Genomic DNA, 22642 nt, shown 5'->3' with positions numbered 1-22642 from the left:
AGTCATAACCCGCACAAATTGGCAAACCGCAGCTATTGACAATTGTATCACCCAGCAGCCATCTGATCCACATATTGTCTAACTACAGCATTTGGCTGACTGGTCTAATTAAATCATCCGTGGTTGATGATTGCTCGAGAGACAGGCTTACCGAGCGTTTGTTAGGGGTTAAGGGCGGGTTATTTGGGGCACGTAGGAAGTTTGGGGTTGCCTGTTGGGGTGGCTAGGAATTGATGTTTTAGGGCAGGTCCAGGAGGGTCTCTAATATCTTCGGGGGCAAACTCAGGCTTACCTTTAACGAGCGGGTTAGTTAAACGAGCCACGCAAATTAAAGATTTGTGTCTTTCACAGAGATCAGCAGCACTCTCATTCGGAGCAGAGCGACCGATAATTCTCCATCAGCTTCAAGAAGCTACCATTTTCCGCTTTGGCAGTGTCCAGGATCCGTCGACCCCCGACGTGTCGATTTCAATGGGATTTAACCAACAGCCTGACGGTGGCCAAAGTTGATTCGAGCCTCTGGAGAGCGTTATCTAAATTTAACTGCGGAGCAGGAGGACTCCTCTTTGAGTTACATACTCCGTATATCTTAACAAAACACAGGCCAGCGAAATTCACGCTGCCATTTGGCCAAGTCTCAAGGCGGACGCAAGCAAGAGGACGCCAACTCAGTCTGCAACGAAATCTTATCCTGAGTGTGGATTAAATACTCCCCCTGGAGTACAGTCATATGTTCAGACATCTAGTCTACGAGGAGCTTGTGCGGAGCCCGTCCAAGGCCACAGGAGTGCATAATGTATGAGCATACATATCTCACCACAGTGTGCGATGACGTTCGAATGAACGCCTTGTCTCCACTACTATATTTACCCAGGCAGCAATTATTACCTACTAGATATAAGAAGGCTGAGTGAAGCTGGCGCTTTGTCCCGCTTTCGTCTATTTCCTAAATGATAAAAACTAGCATTTCCCTACATCATCTCGACTAAATACCCCAAGAATGTGGTTGAGCAACAATAGAAAGCCGGCGACTACGGGTCCGCCGGTCATCTTGGAGACAAGTTACACTTCCAAAGAGGTCCCCATCCCGGATACGTTCCTCACCACTCCGCCGCCAGATGCCGAGCCAATCACCGCGAATATTATCGATTTCTCTTCGTCTTCGTTGCCCGAATATAAAGACTATTATGCGGTTATTCTCGACAATGTCCTTAGTCAGTCAGAATGCGCCCAGTTGCTTTCCCTAGCGGAGCAGAGCGTAGAGACTGGTGAGGCCTGGAAACCTGCACTTGTCAGTGTTGGCCCAGGGCGCGAAGCATTAATGACAAACTACCGCAACTCGGACCGAATAATTTGGGATAATGACGTGATTACATCTCGTCTCTTGGAGAGGTGTTTCCAGGCCGATGGAATCAGGAAGCGGTTAAGTGTCATCGCCGGAGAGCAATATAGGGGCATCTTGGGAGCCTGGGCACTAGAGAGCGCACAGAGCTGGCAGGTTGTGAAGCTGAATGAGCGCATGCGATTCTTACGCTATACCAATGGGCAGTTTTTTAAAGGTATGGCTGGGACTTTAAAGTGCGTACATTAAAGGCATTAGGACTAATTGTGTTGGGGTGAACAATAACTCGTCAACAGCTCATTGCGATGCACCCTACACCACGGGAAACCAATGCACGTTTTACACTTTACAGTTATACCTCAGCGACGGCAAGGAGGATGAAAGCAAGCGGCTTGTCGGAGGGGCAACTACATTTTGGTCTAGAGATGAGCGGAGGCGACTGGATGTCCACCCAAAACCAGGCAGAGTGCTGATATTTCAGCATCGTGGCCTATACCACTCTGGGGATCAGGTTTTGCAAGGTGTGAAGTATACCATGAGGTCGGATATCTTGTATAAACCGGAAACACAGGGGAAATAGGGTGTTCTTTGGCTTCCTTGGTCCCAGTCCAGGCTGTAGTCTAGTCTGGCTGTCTAATTATATGCTAAATATTGGTATGCACTGCTCATATAAAGTAGCATGAATTTGTGTGTTCTGAATATATTTATTGAATTGATAATCAGATGTTTACTGAAGCTGATCTATGCTGTTGTGGTACTCTGTAGTTAGTAAACTAATATTATTTATATCCCAGATGATCTTCAGATTATCTTTCTATTATGCTTATAATTCTTACAGAACTGGCATCAATAATTAAACATATTGTCTTCCATTCTTCCGGATGAATATGGAGTACGTTGGATTTCTGTCGGACCGAGCGTGTGAGGCGTGCTTTGAGTCTGCTAACAACCAGCTTCTAAGAGCGGGGTTCCAGATCGTAATGGAGGGCTCTCAAGCAGCTGGCCTAAAATTGCTGGTTTGACTGGACTTCCATTTGACACCACAGGAGTTCCATGACCTGCCGAAGCATAGTCCAAATCAGCAGAGAGTCAATCCTCGAACGGATGCTATTCACTTCAAGATGAGTAGCTGTCGCCAGGGACCAGATCCCAATGGATATTATAACCTCGGCTCTTACCACCGCCCAGTGACGACCTCTAGCCCTGACGCCCAGACCTGGTTCGATCGCGGTCTCATCTGGAGCTACGCATTCAATCATGAAGAGGCTGCAAAATGCTTTGACCAAGCTATTGCGGCTGATCCTGGCTGCGCAATGGCATACTGGGGTCTCGCATATTCTCTTGGCCCTAACTACAACAAACCATGGGAGTTCTTCGAAGGTCGGGAGCTCGACACAACCGTGGCTCGAACACATCGTGCAACCGCACAGGCTAAAGCCAATGCCTCCAGTGCATCAGCTGTGGAGCGGGCACTCGTTGACGCACTTCGGTTTCGATACCAGCAGGACCACGCAGCCGAGGATTGCTCAGTGTGGAACCGGGATTATGCCGATGCGATGAGAAAGGTGTACAAGGAGTTTCCGGATGACCTCGACGTCACGACTCTCTACGCAGATGCGCTTATGAATCTGACGCCGTGGCAGCTATGGGATCTGTCTACTGGCGAACCTGCTCCGGATGCGCGGACTATGGAGGTGAAGCACGCCCTTGAGCAGGCTTTAGCTCAGGATGGAGGCCTGGCACACCCGGGCCTCTTGCACATGTATATCCACCTTATGGAGATGTCCAATACACCCGAGATAGCTCTGCCTGTGGCTGATCACTTGCGTGGACTTGTCCCGGACGCCGGTCACCTTCACCACATGCCCACCCATCTCGACATCCTCTGTGGCGACTACGCGCGTGCCATAAGCTCAAACTCAGACGCAGTTCGTGCGGATGAGAAATTTTTAGCACGAGCTGGCCCATTGAACTTTTACTCACTCTATAGGTCTCACGACTACCATTTTCTTATCTACGCTGCAATGTTCGCAGGACAGTCCGAAGTTGCCCTTGGCACCGTCGCACAACTGGAAGCCTCCCTCCCGGAGGAGTTACTCCGTGTCCAGTCCCCGCCTATGGCTGACTGGTTGGAAAGCTTCTTGAGCGTACGTGTGCATGTTCTCATCCGTTTCGGGCGGTGGCAGGATATTCTTGATCTACCACTTCCAGCAAACCAAGAACTTTACTGCTTCACTACCGCGATGGCGCACTATGCAAAAGGCGTGGCACTGGCTGCGACTGCGAAAGTCGAAGACGCAGAAAAGCAACGTACCTTGTTTCGCGACGCAATGCAGCGGGTCCCCGCCTCTCGCACACTGTTTAACAACAAGTGTATCGACATCCTTGAGGTAGCTGGTGCAATGTTGGACGGTGAACTCGAGTACCGTCGCGGAAATATCGAGATTGCGTTCGAGCACTTGCGACGCTCTATTCATCTGGACGATGCACTTCCTTACGACGAACCTTGGGGCTGGATGCAACCAACCCGACATGCCTATGGTGCACTTTTGCTCGAGCAGGGCTATGTCGAACAGGCTGCCGCCGTGTATCGTGCAGACCTTGGCACTGACAACACCCTCCCACGAGCCCGACAGCATCCAAAAAACGTATGGGCTTTACATGGGTACCACGAATGCTTGGTGAGGCTTGGGCATGAGGCCGAAGCCCTAGCGGTCAAGGAAGAGCTGGCCCGAGCGACTGCAACAGCAGATGTCCCAGTACGGTCGTCTTGTTTTTGCCGCCTAAACACAATGGAGGGTTGATCCGACTCTCAGCTATTTGCCTTTGATGTTAATAGTTGAACCTATAGCATGTAGATAGTCTTTAATTAAGGTAACATGAACCGTTGTGTGCGCCATCATGTATACGTCATGCCCACTGGCTCCACTAAGTATGCCACTGCATAGATTGCTGGTGCCCGGTTCATTTGTAGTTCGGTCTTAGGCAGTGATAGATTTCTCCCCAAAAGGATCATTAACTGTTCTCCGAACATAGAGCCTCAATTTAACCTAGAGTTGCTCCCCCAACTAACAGAAGCCAAACTTTCCATTCTTGATAGGAGACAGGGAAAGAAAAGACATGCATATATATATATAAATCATTATAAATATGTACATATCCCAAGGGAAATCATTAGTGAGTCGCCAAATTCATTCAATGCTCCTATAGAACGTGGAAAGTTCCGGTCTTTCAGTAGCCATATATTCACTGTGAACCTCAGACAGCTTTATTCTGCTGCTGGCCAAGGATATGTATCCACGCTGAATTGGTTTTAGAGAGGGAAGTCTATGTATAAAATGATCCACCAATACCCTGATCTAGCAGGGTATCCGAGTTTAGATCCATCGGGCCAGCAGAGATTAAAGTGCGCAGGACCTTCTCCTATTCGACCCATTATTGCCAATCTTCACTAGCGCATTAGCCTATCACATAAAATACGTCCGGGCTGGTGCTGTGGGGGGATCCCGGAAGGGGTTCTCAGCATCCCGTCCGGGAGGTATTCCTGTATCCACCTGCGTTACTGGTGGTGGTGTACTATCGGGGAAGTCCTACAAGAAGACTAGTTAGCTTTTCATCATATATCAGTTTCCAACACAGGGAACGTATTGCTGCTCACTTGAGAAGGCGGGCTGATGCGGACTCTATTTCTTCGTTTTAGTAAGATCAGGCTGACGGTGACGACACCTGCTATGCCAACTGTTATCGAGAAGGTTAACCGACATTGTCGTAAATTGAAAAATATAAGACAACATACCAATAAGCCCAGTTGCGACTAGCGAACCAATTAAAGCAGGAGAAAATGCCTGCGATGCCCCCATGTTGCCCATCGGCTCGGTATCCGGAGCTGCTGTTTGACTCGGTCTGCTCTGACTGTTTGTTGACGCTGTCCTCTCCGCGCCTAATTCTCCTCGCGATGGGGTAGGCGTAGCCGTTATCTCCTCGACTGGACGGACAAAGAGTGCCGTTGACTCTGTACCAGTTACTATGGCCGTGATTGTCGAGTCAGGCAAAGTGATGAGAACTGTTCCAGCTTGGCACGTCCCGCTCGTATTTGTCGAACAGCTTCTGGATAATGTGCTCTGGCGCAATGTTGTTGATATTAGTGACGCGGCTTCCGGTGGGACGGTAGATGTCGGCGACGGAAGCTCCATGGAGCTCTCATCGTCGCTGTCATCACTATCACTCTCAATTCCATCCTCACTGTCATCACTATCGTCACTATCGTCACTCTCGTCCTCTTCTGGTGCAAGAGATAGTGGTGGAGGAGGTGCTTGTCTTCTTCTAAGCCTATATCGCATTCTTGATGTTGTGGTGACACTCATCACTCTGAACGCTTTCAAAGCAAAAGCTGAAGATCTCTAGAATATATACGGAAGCTAAACAAAGGTATGAGTAATGAATTGGTTTAGAAAGACAGAGACACTGACCAGAATCAAATCGTTCCAGAGACGGAGAAGGTGGGATCAGGACAAGCTTTATCAAAGTTCATCGAGAGGACCTTACTTGCGTTTAAGCAATATTTGAAGAACCTAGTGTCTCGGCCTGTAACAAGGTTGAGGAAGATTTGAAAGTAGCGTCTATCTACCTCGATGATCCGACATTAGCCCAGAGGAGCACAGTCGTGAATTGTCTCATTGTCAGCATCGAGTAGATGGACCGGGTGCTGAGGCTGGGGATAGCGTTCATCTCTCTTGCGGGATCATGCACGCTGAAACGACGGCATCATTTCCTTGCTCGCGGGAGTCGCAAACTTTCGGATTTAGATCGAATAGAGACCATAGTTAAAGTTATCGTATTCTTTTTCTGTTTTAACGCTCCGAAGACGTCAGTAACCGAAGGTCAGACACCAGATGAAACAAATACCAGAGTTTATCCTCCAGCCTCCTTGGGAGAGGTTGGTCTTCTCGCGAAGCTAGCGACACAACTTCCGTTTTAGATATATCGTTGCAGCTGAATACAACCGACCCTTTTCCAACCTCCTGCCTACGCGTCGATCTTTCACTTCCGTCTCAACCTACACTTTCAGTGCCCAGGTCCCCTGGTTCGCCACCGGTTGCGTCCATGCAAATGGTGAGGCAAAATGGCGTGAAAGTTGGCCCACGATTCTGGCGATGCCATAATACTGTCAGCAATACCTCGTATCACACACCCAAAAACTCGTGATTCCGTTGGGCTCCAACCGTCTCTTCCACAGCGAGCGTTATCCTCAGCAATAGGGATGTATAGGACAATGAAAGACGGGGAATGTCGGAGGGAAGGAAAGGAGAAGCAAAATTTCATATCGGGGAGTGTTCGCTTTGACGAATATTCTCGAAGATATCAATAGGCCTGACACGTTAGCCGGATCGAAAATTTTTCGTCAATCAAATGAGCTTCGGCTTATGTATCCTTATACAGATACATCCGATATCAGAATGATTGCCGAATGAGCAAGAAAGAAATGGAAATGATGTAGGTAAGAAATTCCTTCAGTCAGTCCATGAGGTATACGGCGGGCTAGAGTATGTTCATGCCCAATTTTTTTCTCTTTAAAACTAGAGATATTTCGACGTCCATTTTGCGCTCTTCAAAGTGAATGTGCAGAATATCTGGGTTCATTAAAGCCATGGAAGCCCAGCGCTAGGACTGGGCGCCTGCAAGTCAAGCGGTGAGAGGCCCAGCTGCTCATCCAATGTTTGACCAACACAGCGAGGGAATCCTGGGATTGTACAACTTGAACGCGATGTTTTGGACAATTGAGGTTCCTTTGGACTACGTGAAAATGCCCATGCTTATGTTTCTCGATGCTTTGATGGCGATGAAGTGCGGTAAGGACTTCATAATCAATAGTCAATGCGATAAAGACGTTGAGTAAGAGCTAATGGCAGGAAAACATGTCGGAGACGGGCACTGGGACAGGGCCCGCAGTGATGGTCTTAACCTTTTTTTTTTCCCCTTGTTCTTTTCTTGGGTACTCCATAGCGGGTGAGCAAAAATTCACATTCGCTACTCCGTAGAGAAAGACTGTTGTGCTATCAGTTGCATACCGCAGATCATGATTAGAAAGACAGGGAACTGATGATGCGATCAGGCAACCGCTTTTCCCTATAAACGACCTGTCACCCCTTCTGTAGTAGCTTGCCGCTTATCGTGGGTAGCTGGAGTGAAGAGCGGCGAAAGGGGCTCTTTAAGGGTTGGGTGGGTTTAGAGTATCATGGGGGCATCCTGAAACAGTAGGCAAAAATGCTCTCCTGATAACAACCCCTGGCTTTGTGGCTTGGTTTCTGAAGCACCGGCGGGTGGTAGAGAGTCGAGGGAAACCAAAAATGAAGAACAACAGAGGACGTCGGATGTGCCTCATATGAGAGTTCACGGCGGCGAAGTACAAAGGAGCGGGTGACGGTTGGTGTTGCCGTTTGTTTGCCATGTTTGCAGCGCCGACCTTGGCGCGCGTTTCTTTCTATGGAGAAACATAATTCCACGACAACATTTTAGAAAGCCGCGAGATCCAAACGCCTGAGAAGCACTCTGAAATGACAGTGGAATCGGCGATTTCTTTCCTTTTCCCGTCCCAATAGCCTCAGTAGGATTAGCATAGGTGAAATTTTTACACCAGAGATGTGGCTACTTCATTTACGTTTCTCGCGGTAGAATTATTTTAGGATGTACGCATGGAGTCTACACTCCAGGTAACTATATCATGGAGTATTCGTACATTCCGTACCAACATAGCATCATATCCAGTCGGCCGTAAACGTCGTTCAGGTCGTAAAGTGAGTAACTAGCTAATTGGTGGGGCATTTCATCAGACGAAGATGCTCAGAGGTATGCTCATAACAACAGCGTAATTTGGCATATCCACAACTTCAACCATCTTAAGATGTCCGGTCACACTAGCGAGCATATACGCTTCCTCCCGCGTGAGATCCTTCATTGAGACCAGCCAATTAATCAAGTTTCGCGTGGCTTTTCTCGTAGCTTCACGAAGATCGGCGTCAACCCCCATGGCGGCATATTCCCCTTTATCCTGACTCAACTCCTCCTCGCTTAAAATCTCTTTTAACGGAGGAGTCTGGAACTGCGGTGCAGTCACCCACGGCTGATTCTTGCATACGGTAAAACGTAATGTTGCTGTTAGTGATGTCTCAATCGCTGTCCCACATACTTCCCCATCGCCTTGGATCGTATGGCCATCGCCACAGCTGAACAACGCTCCCTTAGTCCGCACAGGGAGATATAGCGTCGATCCAGCAATTAAGTACCGACAGTCCATATTCCCACCTGTCTCTAGTGGTGGAATCATCGCAAACTCTCCTTCCTCGCCGGGAGCCACGCCCATCACGCCCAAAAACGGCTGTTTGCGAATATGTATTCCGTCTTTGAACTTCACGTAAGGCAGGTTTGGATCAATATCCCATATCCTAAGAGCCGGATTGAGGAATTCGTCCTCCAGCAATCCAAAGCCCGGCATGATCGCTGTCCACCCCCAGTCCCCCAGCTCAAGATTCAGAATTTCCACTTTTAGCGCGTCTCCTGGTTCTGCACCGTTAACGTAGATAGGTCCAAAGGCTGGGTCGGCCAGGTTGACATCGAAAGTGTCCAAGGCGTCCACAGTGGAAGATTTGTTGATCTGCCCGTTGCTGCCATCAAGGGCGTCGAACGTGACTGTATCGCCAGAGTCAATTGTCAAGACGGGTGTGTTTGCCTTTGACCACTTTAGATGCTGTTGGTGGCGGTGGATGGTTTTGCAAGATACCCTACGACCCATGGTGCTATACAATGTGAGCCTGTGGATTTTTGGGGTTGGGAATTTTTTTTGAAGATGGGACTCGATGGTTTCAAATCAGTCAAACGTGAACCGGCCGGCTGAATTATAAGTTAAAGCATTCAATGATAAAGAAGAGGGGAATCAAAAGAATCTTTTGATTCCTTACCCTTTAACTATCCAAGGACAAGTAATTGACGGGCAAAATGAAGATGAACCGCCATCGATTGGAAAAGAAAAGAAAGAAAAATTTAAAAAAGGAAAAGGTAAAAGGCAAAAGAGCCAGGCCAGAGGCCCCATAGCGATCGTCTGTTCCCTCCAAGCGCAGGTTCCAGAGAAAAGAGAGCAGAAAGACAAGATTGAAGATGGGGCCGAGCGGTCACGGACCCAAACAGGAAGGTCGCTAAAGGAGCATTTCACAGTTTGCTTCGCACACTGGTGGGTGAAAGAGCCGAAATCAAAGCCTCAGGCTATAAATAGCACCACGGAGGTAATTAATTCTCTCTGGGTGCATTGAGCAATCCTTGTTTCCTCTGCATCTATGTATCTACTTATCTATGGCAAGCAGCAATTTGAGAGCAGTTGCTAGTCGTTTTTGTGCTGGGGTGGACCTCGCTAGTCCGCTGCTAACTCTCGAACTACACTAGCTGGGTTCCCCACGACATACGGTGAAGGAGGGGAAACAGAAACTCGAAACTGCTGGTGGACGAAACGTTTGCGTGAGCAATGCTACTGGACGTATGTAGGTCTATTATACGTGGTGAGCAACCACCCGCGAGGATACGTAAGACAGTTGCTATAGAAAGGGAGTTTAGGGTTCTGATAACGCCCACGCAGTGCACTGTACTGTAGGTCCCGTAGGCCGGTAGAATCAACCGAGCTTTTTCAGAGGCAGATGGCATCATGCGAAGGGACCCCTTGACAGGTATAAACGAGCTGCCTATTGGAGTTACCCTCTTTTTACAGCCCATCCAATAAACGTCACAATCCGAGAGGGTCGTTCGGCTTAAGGAGTGGAGGCGGCAGCCCATCCATTTGAAAGTCCGCATACGTCCTATTGCAGACACGCGCTGCATCATTGTGACGTCGATCAAATAGATGTTATGGACTCTCAGTTAAAGCACAGAGGGGAACCCGAGCTTCTCATATCTGGACAGATATGATATGCATAACTGTCGGCACTACTCATTTGTGTCACTCTGTCAAAATCAGGCAGTTGTACGGGTACAAACAAGATAGAGCATCTTTGGCAAAATCCACTTGAGTCGTCTACCTCTTCGTAGGACGACCGTCCGTCCAACATACAGGGACGACGGGTCTGAGAAGCAGACAGAAGTAAAAAGGCGGAAGGAATAGAACAAAGACTGGTACAAAACACTTTGTGCTTGAACAGAAATAGATTTGTTTGAAAATGGAGCTGTATCACGCTTAGGGTTCTGATAAGTGTAGATGGGGTATTATGAGAATATCTGGACTCTGAAATAGATTTGAGGCCTATGTTCACCTCAGCATGGCAGAATAGTATTACCCGCAACAAGGGTCTTCCCAGGGTGTTTGTGCTGCATGCGTGCTTTAAACATCACGTGAGGAGATGCGTATATCATTTCACCCTTTCGGCCAGTCTTCAAGCAGCACAGTATTGTGATGAGCACCTAGTGATACTGAACCACAACTCCAAAATGCGCCATCAAGCAATGCAATGTAGCTAATGCGTTGGAAGTGCCTTGAGAAACTGACAATCCAATCATATTGTCATTGAAGAGTGATGGGCGAGATTGATATTTTCGTGTTCTCATCTGGTGAGTGTAGAGAGCACAGTTTGTTGCCCGTGACATCCAAACGCTAAAAATATAGGAAGAGCATTGCCAACAAGAGCATGCTCTGTCACATTGAAAAGGGGCAACCATCCTTTTACCGCCATGACATATTCCGGGCAAATTGCAGATGGCTGGTCTTGACTGAATCTGTGAATATGTAGAATCAGCCCGTAGAATTTCTTGTTGGAACGATTGGCCCTTCGGTGTGTGAAACACAGTTGTATTGAACTCTGTCCAGTAAAGCTAACCACCTCTCCAGCACTTGTTGAAAATGTATCTACTCAGCTTCAGAAAGGCTGCTAACGGAAAATGGATCATTTTGCTTCCTTTCAGAGATTGAATCTGCTGACGCATAAGGTGCGAGCAAAGGTCGCAAATGACCTTTGCAACGATACATATATCGACGCCAAAATGAAGGACTCGACTCCCAGGTTTGACTTTCGGAAAGTGTGGTATAAAGTGGAAGGGAGGCTTAAGATTAAATCGCTGAGGTGTGAACGACAAAGACTCTGATGGATCGCTTTTGCTCCCACAAGCTCCTTTGTTGACAATCCTCGCACCCAGGGGCCCCAGCCCCGGAAGAGGAAGCCGATAATCCATTACCAATAAGAACACCGACAAACGATGAGCATCGGCTTCATCTGAAATGTTAGTGCATGTAGGCTGACAAATATGGAATTTTTTGCAGGGGATAATGCCTGGGAGGAGCCCAGTAATTGAAAGAGGAGTACGAGTGGACAAGGGCCTGTGAAGGCCGAGATGGTATTCCTTCTGCAACTGCAGCTTCGTTATTGAATCTCCGGCTTCCGGGGATGTCGTTCACCGACAGATGATCAAGGAATTGGCCTGCCACCTAAATCATTGCCCCTGCGATCTCATAAAATATCGAAACCCTGTCGATACGAAAGAGATCAGTCTGGCGCAGGCCGGTGCGTGTCTAAATTGCAACAAGGTCGTGAACAAATGCGGCATTATGAAAATAAAGCTTGACGGCTTCCCCAATGGCTACTTTGCCGCACACATGAGTGAGGTGTGATTGATGGAATCTAGACTTCTGAAGAATCAAATTTGCGTGGATTGGTGGTAGTGTCACAAGAGGAGTGGCATCCAGAGACCCTTCTGAGATGAGAAAAGGAGCCCATTGTATAGAGGATAGAACAAATCTAAACTCCTATACTCTAGAAAAAGGAATCTGTGAACAAAATGCAGCCCTTGTTTTAGAGCCACAATGTTGGAGCGTAGCAGTAAAATTCGGCCAACCCTTTTCCCATCCATAAGGATGCGAAAGGTTGGCGCGCCTTACATTCATCAAAACAGGACCCTGTCTTTCGTCTAGCCATCCGGACTGAACAATGAGACGTTGCAGCCTGTGCTAGGACACCGCGCCGAGATGATGGTGGTCATGGCATAAAGGAAAACTCAAGATTCGTCGATTCTCAATGGCCACCGTAGTCATGATTGGGGAGATTTGTACTCCGTATTGATGATAGGTAAACTTGGGGCGTGTTTCATGTTCCTTCACAAGGGAGGGAAAACCTGTGCAACAGGACAGTAATCGCGTTGAACACCGAGTCGTTACACGAAGCGGCTGTCTATCAAATATGGCTGCCAAATTGGTTTCCTTTGAACGGGTGGGGTTGTGGATATCGTTAACGTGATCGAAATACCTAGCAAATTTCAGTTAGAGATTGGACTTGTACCTAGATCTCCAGAAGGAACAATTTCGAGGGAAGAGATGAAAAGCGATAGTGGTATCCTATGCCATTGTTGATAGGCGAATCTCATCCAAAATTAGGTCGCCCGTCGATAGCTCCGTGGAAGTTGTCACTATTTACTGTCTTCTGGTCACAGCACACGAGACCGAGCGAGCACTCTCCCGCAAAGCAGGGCAACGGCGAATAAATAGAACGTTGAAATCATTGCATGTAGCCCCTTAAAATGCCAAGAATTGGACCCGTACTCTCGACTGTTCGTCAGCATTGCAAGCATTTGAGCTACTGCGTTACAGAGCGCCGGGCCATTTTCCCATCATACAGCATCGGTAATATGTAGATCCAATCATATCACCTGGAAAGGCGCAGGAGGACGGAATTCAGTCTCGAACTCAATGAGGGGGTCAAGGGACCCTTTTGGAACGTAAAACGAGCTTTCTCCGGTGTATTTTTAAGAAGATGGATAGGGCCAGCGGAAAGGCAAGACTTGCAGCGGCGCCAGCCCGCAGGATTTAAGTCTATGTGGCCAAGAGATTCCATCCTTGACAGAGTTCCCGCACAACGACCAGAGAAGTTGTGCCAATTTCTTTTGTGGCTTCCAACAAAAATCATGTTTTTGAACACGAAAAGAAAATTGCTCATTACCGCTACTTGATGTTGTCTAGCCGCCGGGTAACTAACTTGTGGAATGATTGGTGCCTGCAGTGTGCTGAGCACATGGTTCATGGCCCGGTGTCTCCCAAACGACAAGGATTTATTTGCGAATTGAATGACGCCTTTCTGTCACAAAATTGTAAGTTAGCAAACATAACCTGGGCCAGAGAAACACGGTCATATGCCTGGAAAATGATGCTTTTGTGGGATGAGTCTCACAGAAAATGTTCCAGACCTTCCTTGACTTGGTTTGTCTTGGGGCGCTGGCAAGGGAAGTATCAAGGCAAGGCTACGGACAGTTTCACGTTTCGAGCAACAAAGCTCCACCTGATGGAGAAATGAGTGCCTTGGGAGACAGTATGAGTGATCGTCAAGAACAAAGAGCATGTGAAGTGGGAGGTTCGACGACGACTGTGGTCAGATCATGCTTCGAGGTAGCCGCGTGCTAGCCGGGTTCGTCGCCACGATACGTATCATTACATACAGCAGCGCGGATTGTCCCGCGAAATTACTGTATTACTGTACATATTCTGTAATATATACGTGTCCTGTACGGCTATACAATGCTAAGGGTGTTACAGAAGCAATCCTGCGGAATCTCTAAGAAATCCAATCCTTCAAGAATGTGCTTTGTACTGTAGAATCAAGGTATATTCAAACGTACGGAGTACAAAATATGTATTCTGCAAGCGGCTGCATTCGGGAATGGAGCATCCTGTGCCCACAAATTTCGGAGAAGACGGTTATTCTATCCCGTCCAGTCGGAGCAACGCAAAACGATACATACATATTCAATACCGTACCGTACCGTACCGTACCGTACATGCCCTCTTGGCGCGGCGGCAGCCTAACGACGTTCTCTTCGGTCTGGCGAGCTTCGTCGTCACCTCGAGACCTCGCAAGATCCCTTCTTTTTTTTCAGCTTTGTGACCTCTCTCATCACAACCAATTATCTTTCCGGCATCTGCTAATGGACTAGCAGAGAAAAGGTGCTGGAAGTTGGAGAGCAGAGGGCAAAAAGAAAATTTCTGTCGGGTTCTCAGTTCCTCCAAAGTCAACCCCAACCTTCAATCCCTGCACCGTGCTCAGAGCAATTATCGCCGTTCCTCCAATTACAGCTCCGCAACGCGCCGTCATCGTCCACCCGTCGAAGCTCACCCCCATCCGCTGCAGTCTTGCGCTGAACTGGAAAAGTTCACGGCCACGAGTCACCTTGGACGCAGCGTTGGGACAAGAACCCACTTCACCTTGAGAAGTCCTCCGTTTCACCTCTCATCTGCAACCTAAAAAAAAAAAAAAATCATGGGTGCGTGTCTCTTCCCTTGCCCTGCCTCATTGTTCTGGGGAACTTGCCTAGCTGCCATTATTTTCTGAGCTGCCAGTTTGTTATGCGACAGCTCTATTCGCTATTTCCAGGCCCCAAGTGATCGCTTTCTGCCGTTCTGCGGCTCTTTGTGCGCTTGTGTCTCTCCCGCGCTGTCTCAAAATACTTTTCCTTGAGCCTTCACCTCCCACCTTGCGAGTGAAACAACCTCTAGCTCCTCCTCCCTTCGGTGCACATCCTCTTTGTGTTTCTTCTCTGTCCGTACCATCCTGTCATATCGCCCATTGCTTGCCTAATAAGGACCCCCCCCTTGTCTTGGCCTTCCAGGGCACTCACCAAGAATTGTTTAACGGACTGCCTCCATCACACATCCTGTCACTTCACTCTCCACTCACACCTTTTCTTCTAATTCCGACCTTCACTCCTTCTTCACCCTTTTTTACCCGGCTCTCACTTTTCTTCTTGACACCATTTTTATTCCTCCTCTGACGACTGTTACCGTCCTTCATTTTATACTGAGGCGCAAGGCTCACTAATTATCGCTCCATTCCTAGGTTCAGCCGACGTTTATCGACCCCATCAAGTAAGTCATGCTGTCGGAGTACGCTTCAATTTTTTCCGTTTCCCCTTTCCAAAATCAATTCCAGAAGAGCCATGGGCGCCGTCCAGAAACAATAAGGACAATGGACTCGTCAACATCTATGCCGAACACATCCAGACCGATCGTGTTTATGGGCACATTAATATTACGAATCCTCATCTATCTGGTCCTTACTGGCGGTGCGAAGCACGGCTAAGCAAGTCTCTCCAATTTGGAAGCAGGCAGCGAAGAAGATCTTTGCAAGAGGTCGTCTGACGACGACTTTCCGCCTTAAAAGTCGCTTTCGTTGCTCCCCAGCTATGATATATGTCTCTTACTCAGCTCGTTTTTATCCCCGTCGGATGTGCTAGCAATTTTGGTTGCATGCCCTTCCCCAGTCCTTTGCCCCGCCTGTTTCTTGGTCGTCTCACGTGTGGTCAAGGGCTACTTCACCGCCTTCCACAAATCAAGCTCCAAGCTGACATGGAGGTCTCCCACGTGTGGCCCTTTCGCTTGTATCTGTCCACTTGGGCCCATCTGCGAGTCATCCTCTTGCAGCACCTTTCCGACATGTCATAAAATGTTCCACGTTTTTAAATCGAAAGTATAAAGTTTGACGATTGATACTGACTCGTAATAGCGTGAGAGGTCGCGTTCTCCACGCCGACGTTCTCGCAGCCCTCGTCGAAGCCGCCGTTCCTACTCTCCACGCAGCCGTTCCCGCAGCCGTGAAGACTACCGTCGTAACGACCGGCGATCGAGATCACCTATGAGCGGGGCAGCTGGCACTTCTGGTGGTTATCCAGGCTCTGGATACGGAGGACGAAGTGGTGGTCCGCCTACTCGTTCCTACGAAGATCGTGCGTTCGCCAAAGAACAGATGATGCAGGCTGTTCGCGAGTCTTCCCAACAAGACCGCCGTGTCTATGTTGGAAATTTGTCATACGATGTCAAATGGCATCATCTTAAAGATTTCATGAGACAGGGTGAGCTGGAAGCCATGGACGAATTCGCAGCCGATGGGACGCATGTCGTACCGTAGGTTTGGAGGGACGAGGCTGACTGCGACCGTGTCGTTTCTTATCTTTAGCCGGAGAGGTTCTCTTTGCCGATGTCTTGTTACTTCCCAATGGAATGTCGAAGGTGGGCGTCAATGCGTAGTTGTGACTGGTCTCCTGGTTTTCTTTGGTCATTTTTGATGGATTGTTGGGTTGACGGGTTGGGGCTCGGTCGTTTGGGCTATGTAGGGCTGCGGGTAAGTCTTGAACAATCCTACAGATCCGCTACATCTGCGAACCAAGTTGCATTCGAATTAATGGGTCTAACGTTACTTTCCTCTATCACAGGATTGTGGAATACGCAACGAGGGAGCAAGCTCAGAATGCCGTTGCGACGCTTAGCAACCAGAACCTCATGGGAAGACTTGTTTATGTTCGCGAGGTACGATTGATCATCTAGGAAAGTGAACCTCTCCTGACACGTCGTTATCATATAGGATCGTGAGGCGGAACCCCGATTCACTGGACCTCCCCACCGAGACGCCGGAGGCGCCGGCCGCGGTGGTTTTGGCGGAGGTTACGGATCATTTGCAAGCCGTCAAATTTATGTCAATAACGTTTGTAGCCCACTTTACACTATTTTGCCAGCTTCTCAACCCCATCCAATGACGGCCCCATTAGCCGCAAAGAGTTTTCTAGTGGACGACACATTAACTTGGTTTATTAGCTTCCATTCAATGTTGGCTGGCAGGATCTGAAGGATCTTTTCCGCCAAGCCAGTAAGTACAGCATGTTCTATTCTCTCATAGTTTTGTCTGCCTTAAAAGGTTGTACTCGGAAAGTACGATGCTAATATCAAAATAGCACAGCAAGGTACCGTTGCACGTGCTGATGTGCATCTCGATCCAAATGGACGCCCGAAAGGTTCCGGAATAGTTGCATTTGAGAACGTGGAGGATGCACGCAATGCTATTCAACAGTTCAATGGCTATGAATGGCATGGTCGAACTCTGGAGGTACGTGAAGATCGTTTCGCAGGTTCCACTCCAGGTGGATTTGGGGGTCGGGGTGGTTTCGGCGGCTTCGGCGGCCGTGGTGGTTTTGGCGGTGGTCGAGGTGGGTTCGCTGGTCGTGGCGGCTATGGCGGCTATGGCGGAAGAGGTGGGTTTGGAGGGGGTTATGGCGGCGGAGCTGGTGGTTTTGATGGCGGTGCCTCCATCCCCCCGAACCCATTTACAGATTTTGCAACCTACGGTGGAGAACGGAGTGCCACTATCTACGTCCGCAATGTATGTGACCCGGAACAGCGTTTCCATTATTGAGAGCGGTTTTCCCTAACACATTCCTAGTTGCCATGGTCGACCTGCAACGAGGACTTAGTTGAGTTATTTTCTACGATCGGCAAAGTGGAACGCGCCGAAATCCAGTACGAGGCAAATGGCAGATCACGCGGTACTGGTGTCGTCCAGTTTGATACAGTTGAGAACGCAGAGACTGCAATCAGTTCGTTGCTCTTACCATAAAGGCAGCCTGAGAGTATGGATACTAACAATATGTATAGGCAAGTTTACAGGCTACCAATACGGAGGTCGTCCTCTCGGCCTGACATTTGTCAAGTACCTGAATGCCAACTCCGGCGATGCCATAGACGCTACCGCAGACCAACCCTCCGGTATTACCCAGGATCAAATCATGTAAACTTCCCGGTTTCACGAAGGTGCGATAGAGGAAGAACAGACACCATGATCGCCCCTTCAACACTGCTTTCTCATAGAGACATGATCAATGGCGTTGGCGACAAATTGTCATCGGGTTAATGGATCGAAACATGAAACAAATCAAAAAAGGGGAAAAAAGCGGCATTTAATTCCTGTCAAATTTAAGCAGTCAAGTTTTCCTACCTTTGCTTTTGCCTCTTCTCCATGAAACCGAACAGCAATGTTTGAGGGGAAAACTTTTGTTTTTTGTTCTCGATTTGTCAATTTTTTCCTTTTTTTTTTTTTTTTTTTTTTTTTTTAATTCTTTCTGTACGATTTTTACTTCTTTTGTGGACTTAGCTTGGGGAGTGTAACTATGGACTTGTCTTCCTCTGTGGCCTCTCAATTGCGCATATGTGAATGCTTTGAACCATTATCTGTGTTTTTACCTGATCCCAAAGCCTGTTCCGTTTGTGTATGTATGTTACTTGCTTTTCTACTTTTAACTGAAATTGCCAGATCTGCTCCCTTCTTCCTTCGAAGTTAAAACAATGGAGGGAAACAAAGCTCTCGAAAGGAAGTGGGCTCCTGTTTTTGTCATTTTCAAATAGCTAATAATGCTGCTGATGTGTAATATCATTAATTGATAAAATTGGTATTTCTTGACTCCAACCAAGTAACACAAAAGAAGCCCAGGCATGGGTGACAAGGAATATATAATCAACGAACATAAGGGGTTTCACCCGTTGGGTGTATTTCCTCCCAAGAAGATAGATGTATAGAAAACGAGGGTGATGATTAAAGCGGTAAAGATGCTCGAGTGTGTCTTAATAGAAAGGATAGAAGAAGAGGCGCGCGGGAGCGTTGTCTAACCATGTATGTATATAGAAAACCGAAGAATATGCCAATTTGAACGGCGAGCGGAAATATGCTAATGGACCGGGGGCGAGGGAAAAGGGGGGAGAGGGGCGGAGGGAAGGAAAGGAAAGGAAAGGAACCCAATATCCAGAAAACCGGAAATGCGAGATGTAACAAAGCCTAGAAGATGCAGAAGTAGGAAATATGCAAGGCCTGGAAGAGCCGGAAGGAGATATAAAAATTGCCGGCAAGGGAAAAAAGGGGTTGAAAAGAGTTAAAATGTTTATATTTGAGGGGGCAAAAAAAAAAAAAAAAAAAAAAAAAAAAAAAAAAAAAATTATTCCCGAGAGTACTCTGTAGTGAGGTGAGGAGTAAGAAAAACATGTACTCAGCCTTGTTAACCGAGTAACGTGCGGCTAATAAATAGACACTTTTTGGGCAAGATCCCTGTTTAGCTACTTGCCATGGGATATTGCCCTGGTACTTTCAAATCGCTAACCGTCCCCGTCCGGCTTGACACAGGCGTCATTCGCTGTTTCGCCGAGCGGTCGAGATCGCTGACGGTGTTGCTCTGCGCATCGTGCAGATCCGCGATAGGAGGCCCGAAGCCGCTTGCCCCGTTCGGTAGATGAGATGTGTTTTGGGCGGATATCTCACTACCAAGCACGCCGAGTGATGTTGCGGTCGTGAGACTGGGAACTGTTGTATTTGTTGTGCCAGTAGGCTGGGTGGATAAGATTGAGGTATCCGGTTCGGGATGCAGGGTTGGGTGAGAACTATCCCCGGGCACGACGATGGGAGCACCAGTGGACAATGCGATGGAGCGAACGCGTGTTCCGGTGCGGCGGAGTTGAGGAGACGGACTGTATATTTGGTCGGTATGAATGCTGGTTTGTTCATGTGTGGGCGTTTGCGGAGGTACGGGACGATGGGTTGTCATCCATTCGTCGTAGATCCGGTTTGGTTTCTTAGAGAGCGTGGAACGAACAGAGCCAGAGCGAGAATTTATTGGCATTGTATCCGGTAGCTCTGTTTCGTGCGAGTGCGAATGCGTGTGTTGGTGTGGGTGTTGTTGGCCGGTGAAGTGGATCCCGGCTTCACGAAAAGTCGAATCCAAAGGTCCTTCTGGACCACGAGAGCTTGTTTCGCTGGACGGAGACTCAGGGGCCTCCAGTGTTCTATTCAAGTGGACTTCACTTGGAAATCGTCCCCCAGGGGGTGAACGCCACCGAGGTTCATCCAGGGACGCTCCACGTGGAGGTAACATATGTTCAGCAGAATACGGGGTTTCATCTGCTTCATCCTCATCTAGAACGCCGTCACTGCTGATAGATGCAGCTCTGTAACTTGCGCCGCTGAGGGTACGTACATGTTTCCGAACAAATGCGTTCCGTGCCTCGCCGGTTTTCTCGGTTAGGTTTTTAATATCTTCGTACCAGGCAAGCATGGTATCATGCGATTCAGCCCGGAATACCCAAGCATGCCCACGATGCATCGACCCGGTTTGACGTCCCTTGAGCATAAACTTGTGGGACGACGAGTCGGGCTGAGAATGAGAGCCAAGCTTTTGTTCTGGTAGATACAGCGACATAACCGGACTCTGAGATCTAATTCGATCCGCAGACTTGAACTCGTGTAGATGCGTTGGCGATAGGACATACCTAGTAAAAAAAAAGAAAAGGTGAATATAGAATTCATCAGGCTCTGATTATCGAATAAAACCTACCATCCCGGAGTATAGCTCTTCAAATATTTGCTCTTTCGTTCCAACATCCCCGCCCGAACTTCTGCCGCTGCCGGATGGTCACTCCCAGGATATGTGATGTTGCGTATGTTTCGCATGGGTATGCTGGAGTCGATTAGATGATCATTATGCGACACAAAAGCTTTCCATTCACGATCCTTTGGCATTGATAGAGGACCGTCTCGCAATCGCTCGACGGCATCGTACGCGGAGTCCGCGTCGCGTTTTAGAATGCTTGCATAAGCACTGTATGCTTTCTGTATCTCACCAACAACGATAGCTTCAAGTTCGCGACCGGAGCTCTCGAGATTAAGGTAGGCCTTAAAGAACTCAGCAATTGTATCGTATCTGGATTTGGACTGGAGTGGAGTGCTTACTTTGTGAAGATAATTCTCTTCCAACAGTTGCTTTTCAAGCTGCCTGTCAACACCCAATTTTATGATGAATGGATCACCTTTTCCAGATGTAGCGGCAGGATCGGTGTCAACTAGTCCAAGGGCCTCATGTAAATTTCGCACGGCCTTACGCGTGCCCTCCATTTCTTTGTCAACGGAATTCTTGAAATCACCTGCGAGGGCTTTGATCTCCTTTATTTTTGCCTGCAAGTCGTTTCTGAGGCTATTCAACTGGACAATAATTTCTGTTTCCACTTCCTTGGCCTTATTGCATTCTGCAAGCGCCTGCTTATGGTATGTTTTGAGTATGATGGCGGCATCCGCAATGCCACCAGACTGTAAAAAGGTGCTCGGCATCGCGATATTGCCCATCGAGTTTGAGGCAGAAAGGAGAATTTTAGCTCGCGTCTCATAAGATCTCTGGATGTCTCGAAAGACGGCGATAAGGTCCTTTAGCACTTTGCGCCATGCTGTATTCCAGTCAGCACACATGGCTGGGATGCTCTTGGGGGATTCGGGGGGTGGGGGGTAATATCATGGAGAACGCCAGGATGTGACAAGCCGAGGGGGGAAGCATATTACCTTGAAACCTGGTGGCAAGGATCTCCGTCGGAGCTCCCTTTGTTGGGATGGGAACGTAGAAAGCGCTATTCATCTCGTTTTCTCCCACGTCGTATTTCTCCTTTTCGCCCAGCCTCAGACTCCTCACGCTGCCTGCGCGGCTGCTCCGCTTACTTCCGCCCCGCCTCAAACTTCCCTTCTTGCCCAACGACGGTTTCTTTTTCAGCGTTCCGGAACGATGCGGGGCTGCTTGCTGCGAGAGTAACGGGTGGGAATCGTTCTGCGGCACATCACCGATGTTATAACCATCTATCAAGGACGAGCTGCGCTGGCTTAGCTCTTCGTGGAATCGAGACTGGTGGGGGGCGGAGGAGGATTCGCTAATACCCGTTCGTACCTGGAATTCGGTGGGTTGGATCGAATTGGATGCGACGAAGGAATTTGGCCGAGAGCTGGAGGTGTGGCTGCGGTGGAGATTGCTCTGACCGGAGGCATTGGGAACGGGCGAGTGGACGTCCTGCGAAGGCGTCCGGGGCCTCATGGAGGTGGCCATGGCGAGCCTCTCTCTTTTTTCTCCTTTTCTCCTTTTTCTTTTTTTTTAAAAAAAAAAATAAATAAAATAAAATAAAATAAAATTGGGCTTGTTACGGAGCCCTCGTACGTCACCGGGTGAGGGGGGCGGGAGGCGACCGCGTTCGCTATATAGTACTCGGAAAGGGTACGATCGAATTGAAGGAGAAAGGGGAAAAGGAGAAAGAGAAAAAAAAAAAAAAGGAAGCAAACTTATTTGAGAGGTCCTTTTTTGCTTTTTCACACTGTGTCCATCCGGGCAGAGTTGCGAAAAAAAGTGTAGATAACCGCTAGATAGGGACAGGACGATAGTTATGGTGGCTTCGTCGGCGGCGTTGCTGTCACGACTCACAAGCTCAACGCCGGCAAGCTTCGGGCAGCACAAGTTGAGACAACCAGAGCAGCGGGAAGGTGTGCAGAAAGGCAGTGTGTTCGCAGCCCTGTCGCATCGCCGATTCGGATCAGGCAACGGTGCAGGCGAGCCAGAACGAGTTCAAGGGCAACGTTGTTGGGCGAATGGACGATCGGGGGGAGGAATGACGTCTTAGGGGAGCGAGCGATGCGTGGGCTGTACGGTACCAGAAAGCTGAGCCAGTTCTGGGAG

The 22642-nt window shown here is 48.5% G+C and overlaps 9 protein-coding genes across 9 annotated transcripts; 5 read left to right on the top strand and 4 right to left on the bottom strand.

The window, feature by feature from the left end:
* The first annotated feature begins 960 nt into the window (after positions 1-960).
* On the top strand, positions 961-1979 carry CIMG_01772 (uncharacterized protein). Its single transcript, XM_001248000.2, has 2 exons — positions 961-1559; positions 1639-1979. The coding sequence occupies exons 1-2, from the start codon at positions 1001-1003 to the stop codon at positions 1920-1922; spliced, it is 843 nt and encodes a 280-aa protein (XP_001248001.1). The 5' UTR covers positions 961-1000; the 3' UTR covers positions 1923-1979.
* A 309-nt stretch (positions 1980-2288) lies between these two features.
* CIMG_01773 (TPR domain-containing protein) lies at positions 2289-4247 on the top strand. Its single transcript, XM_001248001.2, has one exon. The coding sequence runs from the start codon at positions 2464-2466 to the stop codon at positions 4144-4146; it is 1683 nt and encodes a 560-aa protein (XP_001248002.2). The 5' UTR covers positions 2289-2463; the 3' UTR covers positions 4147-4247.
* Positions 4248-4809: 562 nt separating this feature from the next.
* Positions 4810-5706, bottom strand: CIMG_01774 (uncharacterized protein; the record flags this gene model as incomplete). Its single annotated transcript, XM_001248002.1, has 3 exons — positions 4810-4932; positions 5001-5068; positions 5139-5706. 3 exons carry the CDS (start codon positions 5704-5706, stop codon positions 4810-4812), a joined length of 759 nt encoding a protein of 252 aa, XP_001248003.1.
* Positions 5707-6614: 908 nt separating this feature from the next.
* On the top strand, positions 6615-7763 carry CIMG_01775 (uncharacterized protein; the record flags this gene model as incomplete). The annotated part of the gene is made up of 5 exons (XM_001248003.2): positions 6615-6674; positions 6857-6885; positions 7073-7191; positions 7346-7376; positions 7601-7763. The coding sequence occupies 5 exons, from the start codon at positions 6615-6617 to the stop codon at positions 7761-7763; spliced, it is 402 nt and encodes a 133-aa protein (XP_001248004.2).
* Positions 7764-7972: 209 nt separating this feature from the next.
* CIMG_01776 (acetamidase/formamidase) lies at positions 7973-9347 on the bottom strand. Its single transcript, XM_001248004.2, has one exon. It carries the CDS (start codon positions 9129-9131, stop codon positions 8169-8171), a length of 963 nt encoding a protein of 320 aa, XP_001248005.1. The 5' UTR covers positions 9132-9347; the 3' UTR covers positions 7973-8168.
* Positions 9348-11356: 2009 nt separating this feature from the next.
* On the top strand, positions 11357-11981 carry CIMG_10817 (uncharacterized protein; the record flags this gene model as incomplete). Its single annotated transcript, XM_012358911.1, has 2 exons — positions 11357-11436; positions 11729-11981. The coding sequence occupies 2 exons, from the start codon at positions 11357-11359 to the stop codon at positions 11979-11981; spliced, it is 333 nt and encodes a 110-aa protein (XP_012214334.1).
* A 114-nt stretch (positions 11982-12095) lies between these two features.
* CIMG_01778 (uncharacterized protein) lies at positions 12096-13681 on the bottom strand. The gene is made up of 3 exons (XM_001248006.2): positions 13497-13681; positions 13339-13437; positions 12096-12612 (listed from the first exon to the last, which is right to left on the bottom strand). Exons 2-3 carry the CDS (start codon positions 13374-13376, stop codon positions 12318-12320), a joined length of 333 nt encoding a protein of 110 aa, XP_001248007.2. The 5' UTR covers positions 13377-13437; positions 13497-13681; the 3' UTR covers positions 12096-12317.
* Positions 13682-14613: 932 nt separating this feature from the next.
* CIMG_01780 (RNP domain-containing protein) lies at positions 14614-17911 on the top strand (the record flags this gene model as incomplete). The annotated part of the gene is made up of 11 exons (XM_001248008.2): positions 14614-14617; positions 15190-15218; positions 15856-16201; positions 16306-16358; positions 16463-16470; positions 16562-16655; positions 16711-16830; positions 16941-16992; positions 17078-17502; positions 17563-17716; positions 17775-17911. 11 exons carry the CDS (start codon positions 14614-14616, stop codon positions 17909-17911), a joined length of 1422 nt encoding a protein of 473 aa, XP_001248009.2.
* A 1308-nt stretch (positions 17912-19219) lies between these two features.
* Positions 19220-22021, bottom strand: CIMG_01781 (PH domain-containing protein; the record flags this gene model as incomplete). Its single annotated transcript, XM_001248009.1, has 3 exons — positions 19220-20429; positions 20495-21377; positions 21490-22021. The coding sequence occupies 3 exons, from the start codon at positions 22019-22021 to the stop codon at positions 19220-19222; spliced, it is 2625 nt and encodes an 874-aa protein (XP_001248010.1).
* Between the last annotated feature and the right edge of the window lie 621 nt (positions 22022-22642).

Source organism: Coccidioides immitis, assembly GCF_000149335.2.
Source record: "Coccidioides immitis RS genomic scaffold supercont3.1, whole genome shotgun sequence".
NCBI classification, from domain to species: domain Eukaryota; kingdom Fungi; phylum Ascomycota; class Eurotiomycetes; order Onygenales; family Onygenaceae; genus Coccidioides; species Coccidioides immitis.
This window is presented reverse-complemented; position numbering and strand designations above follow the sequence as displayed.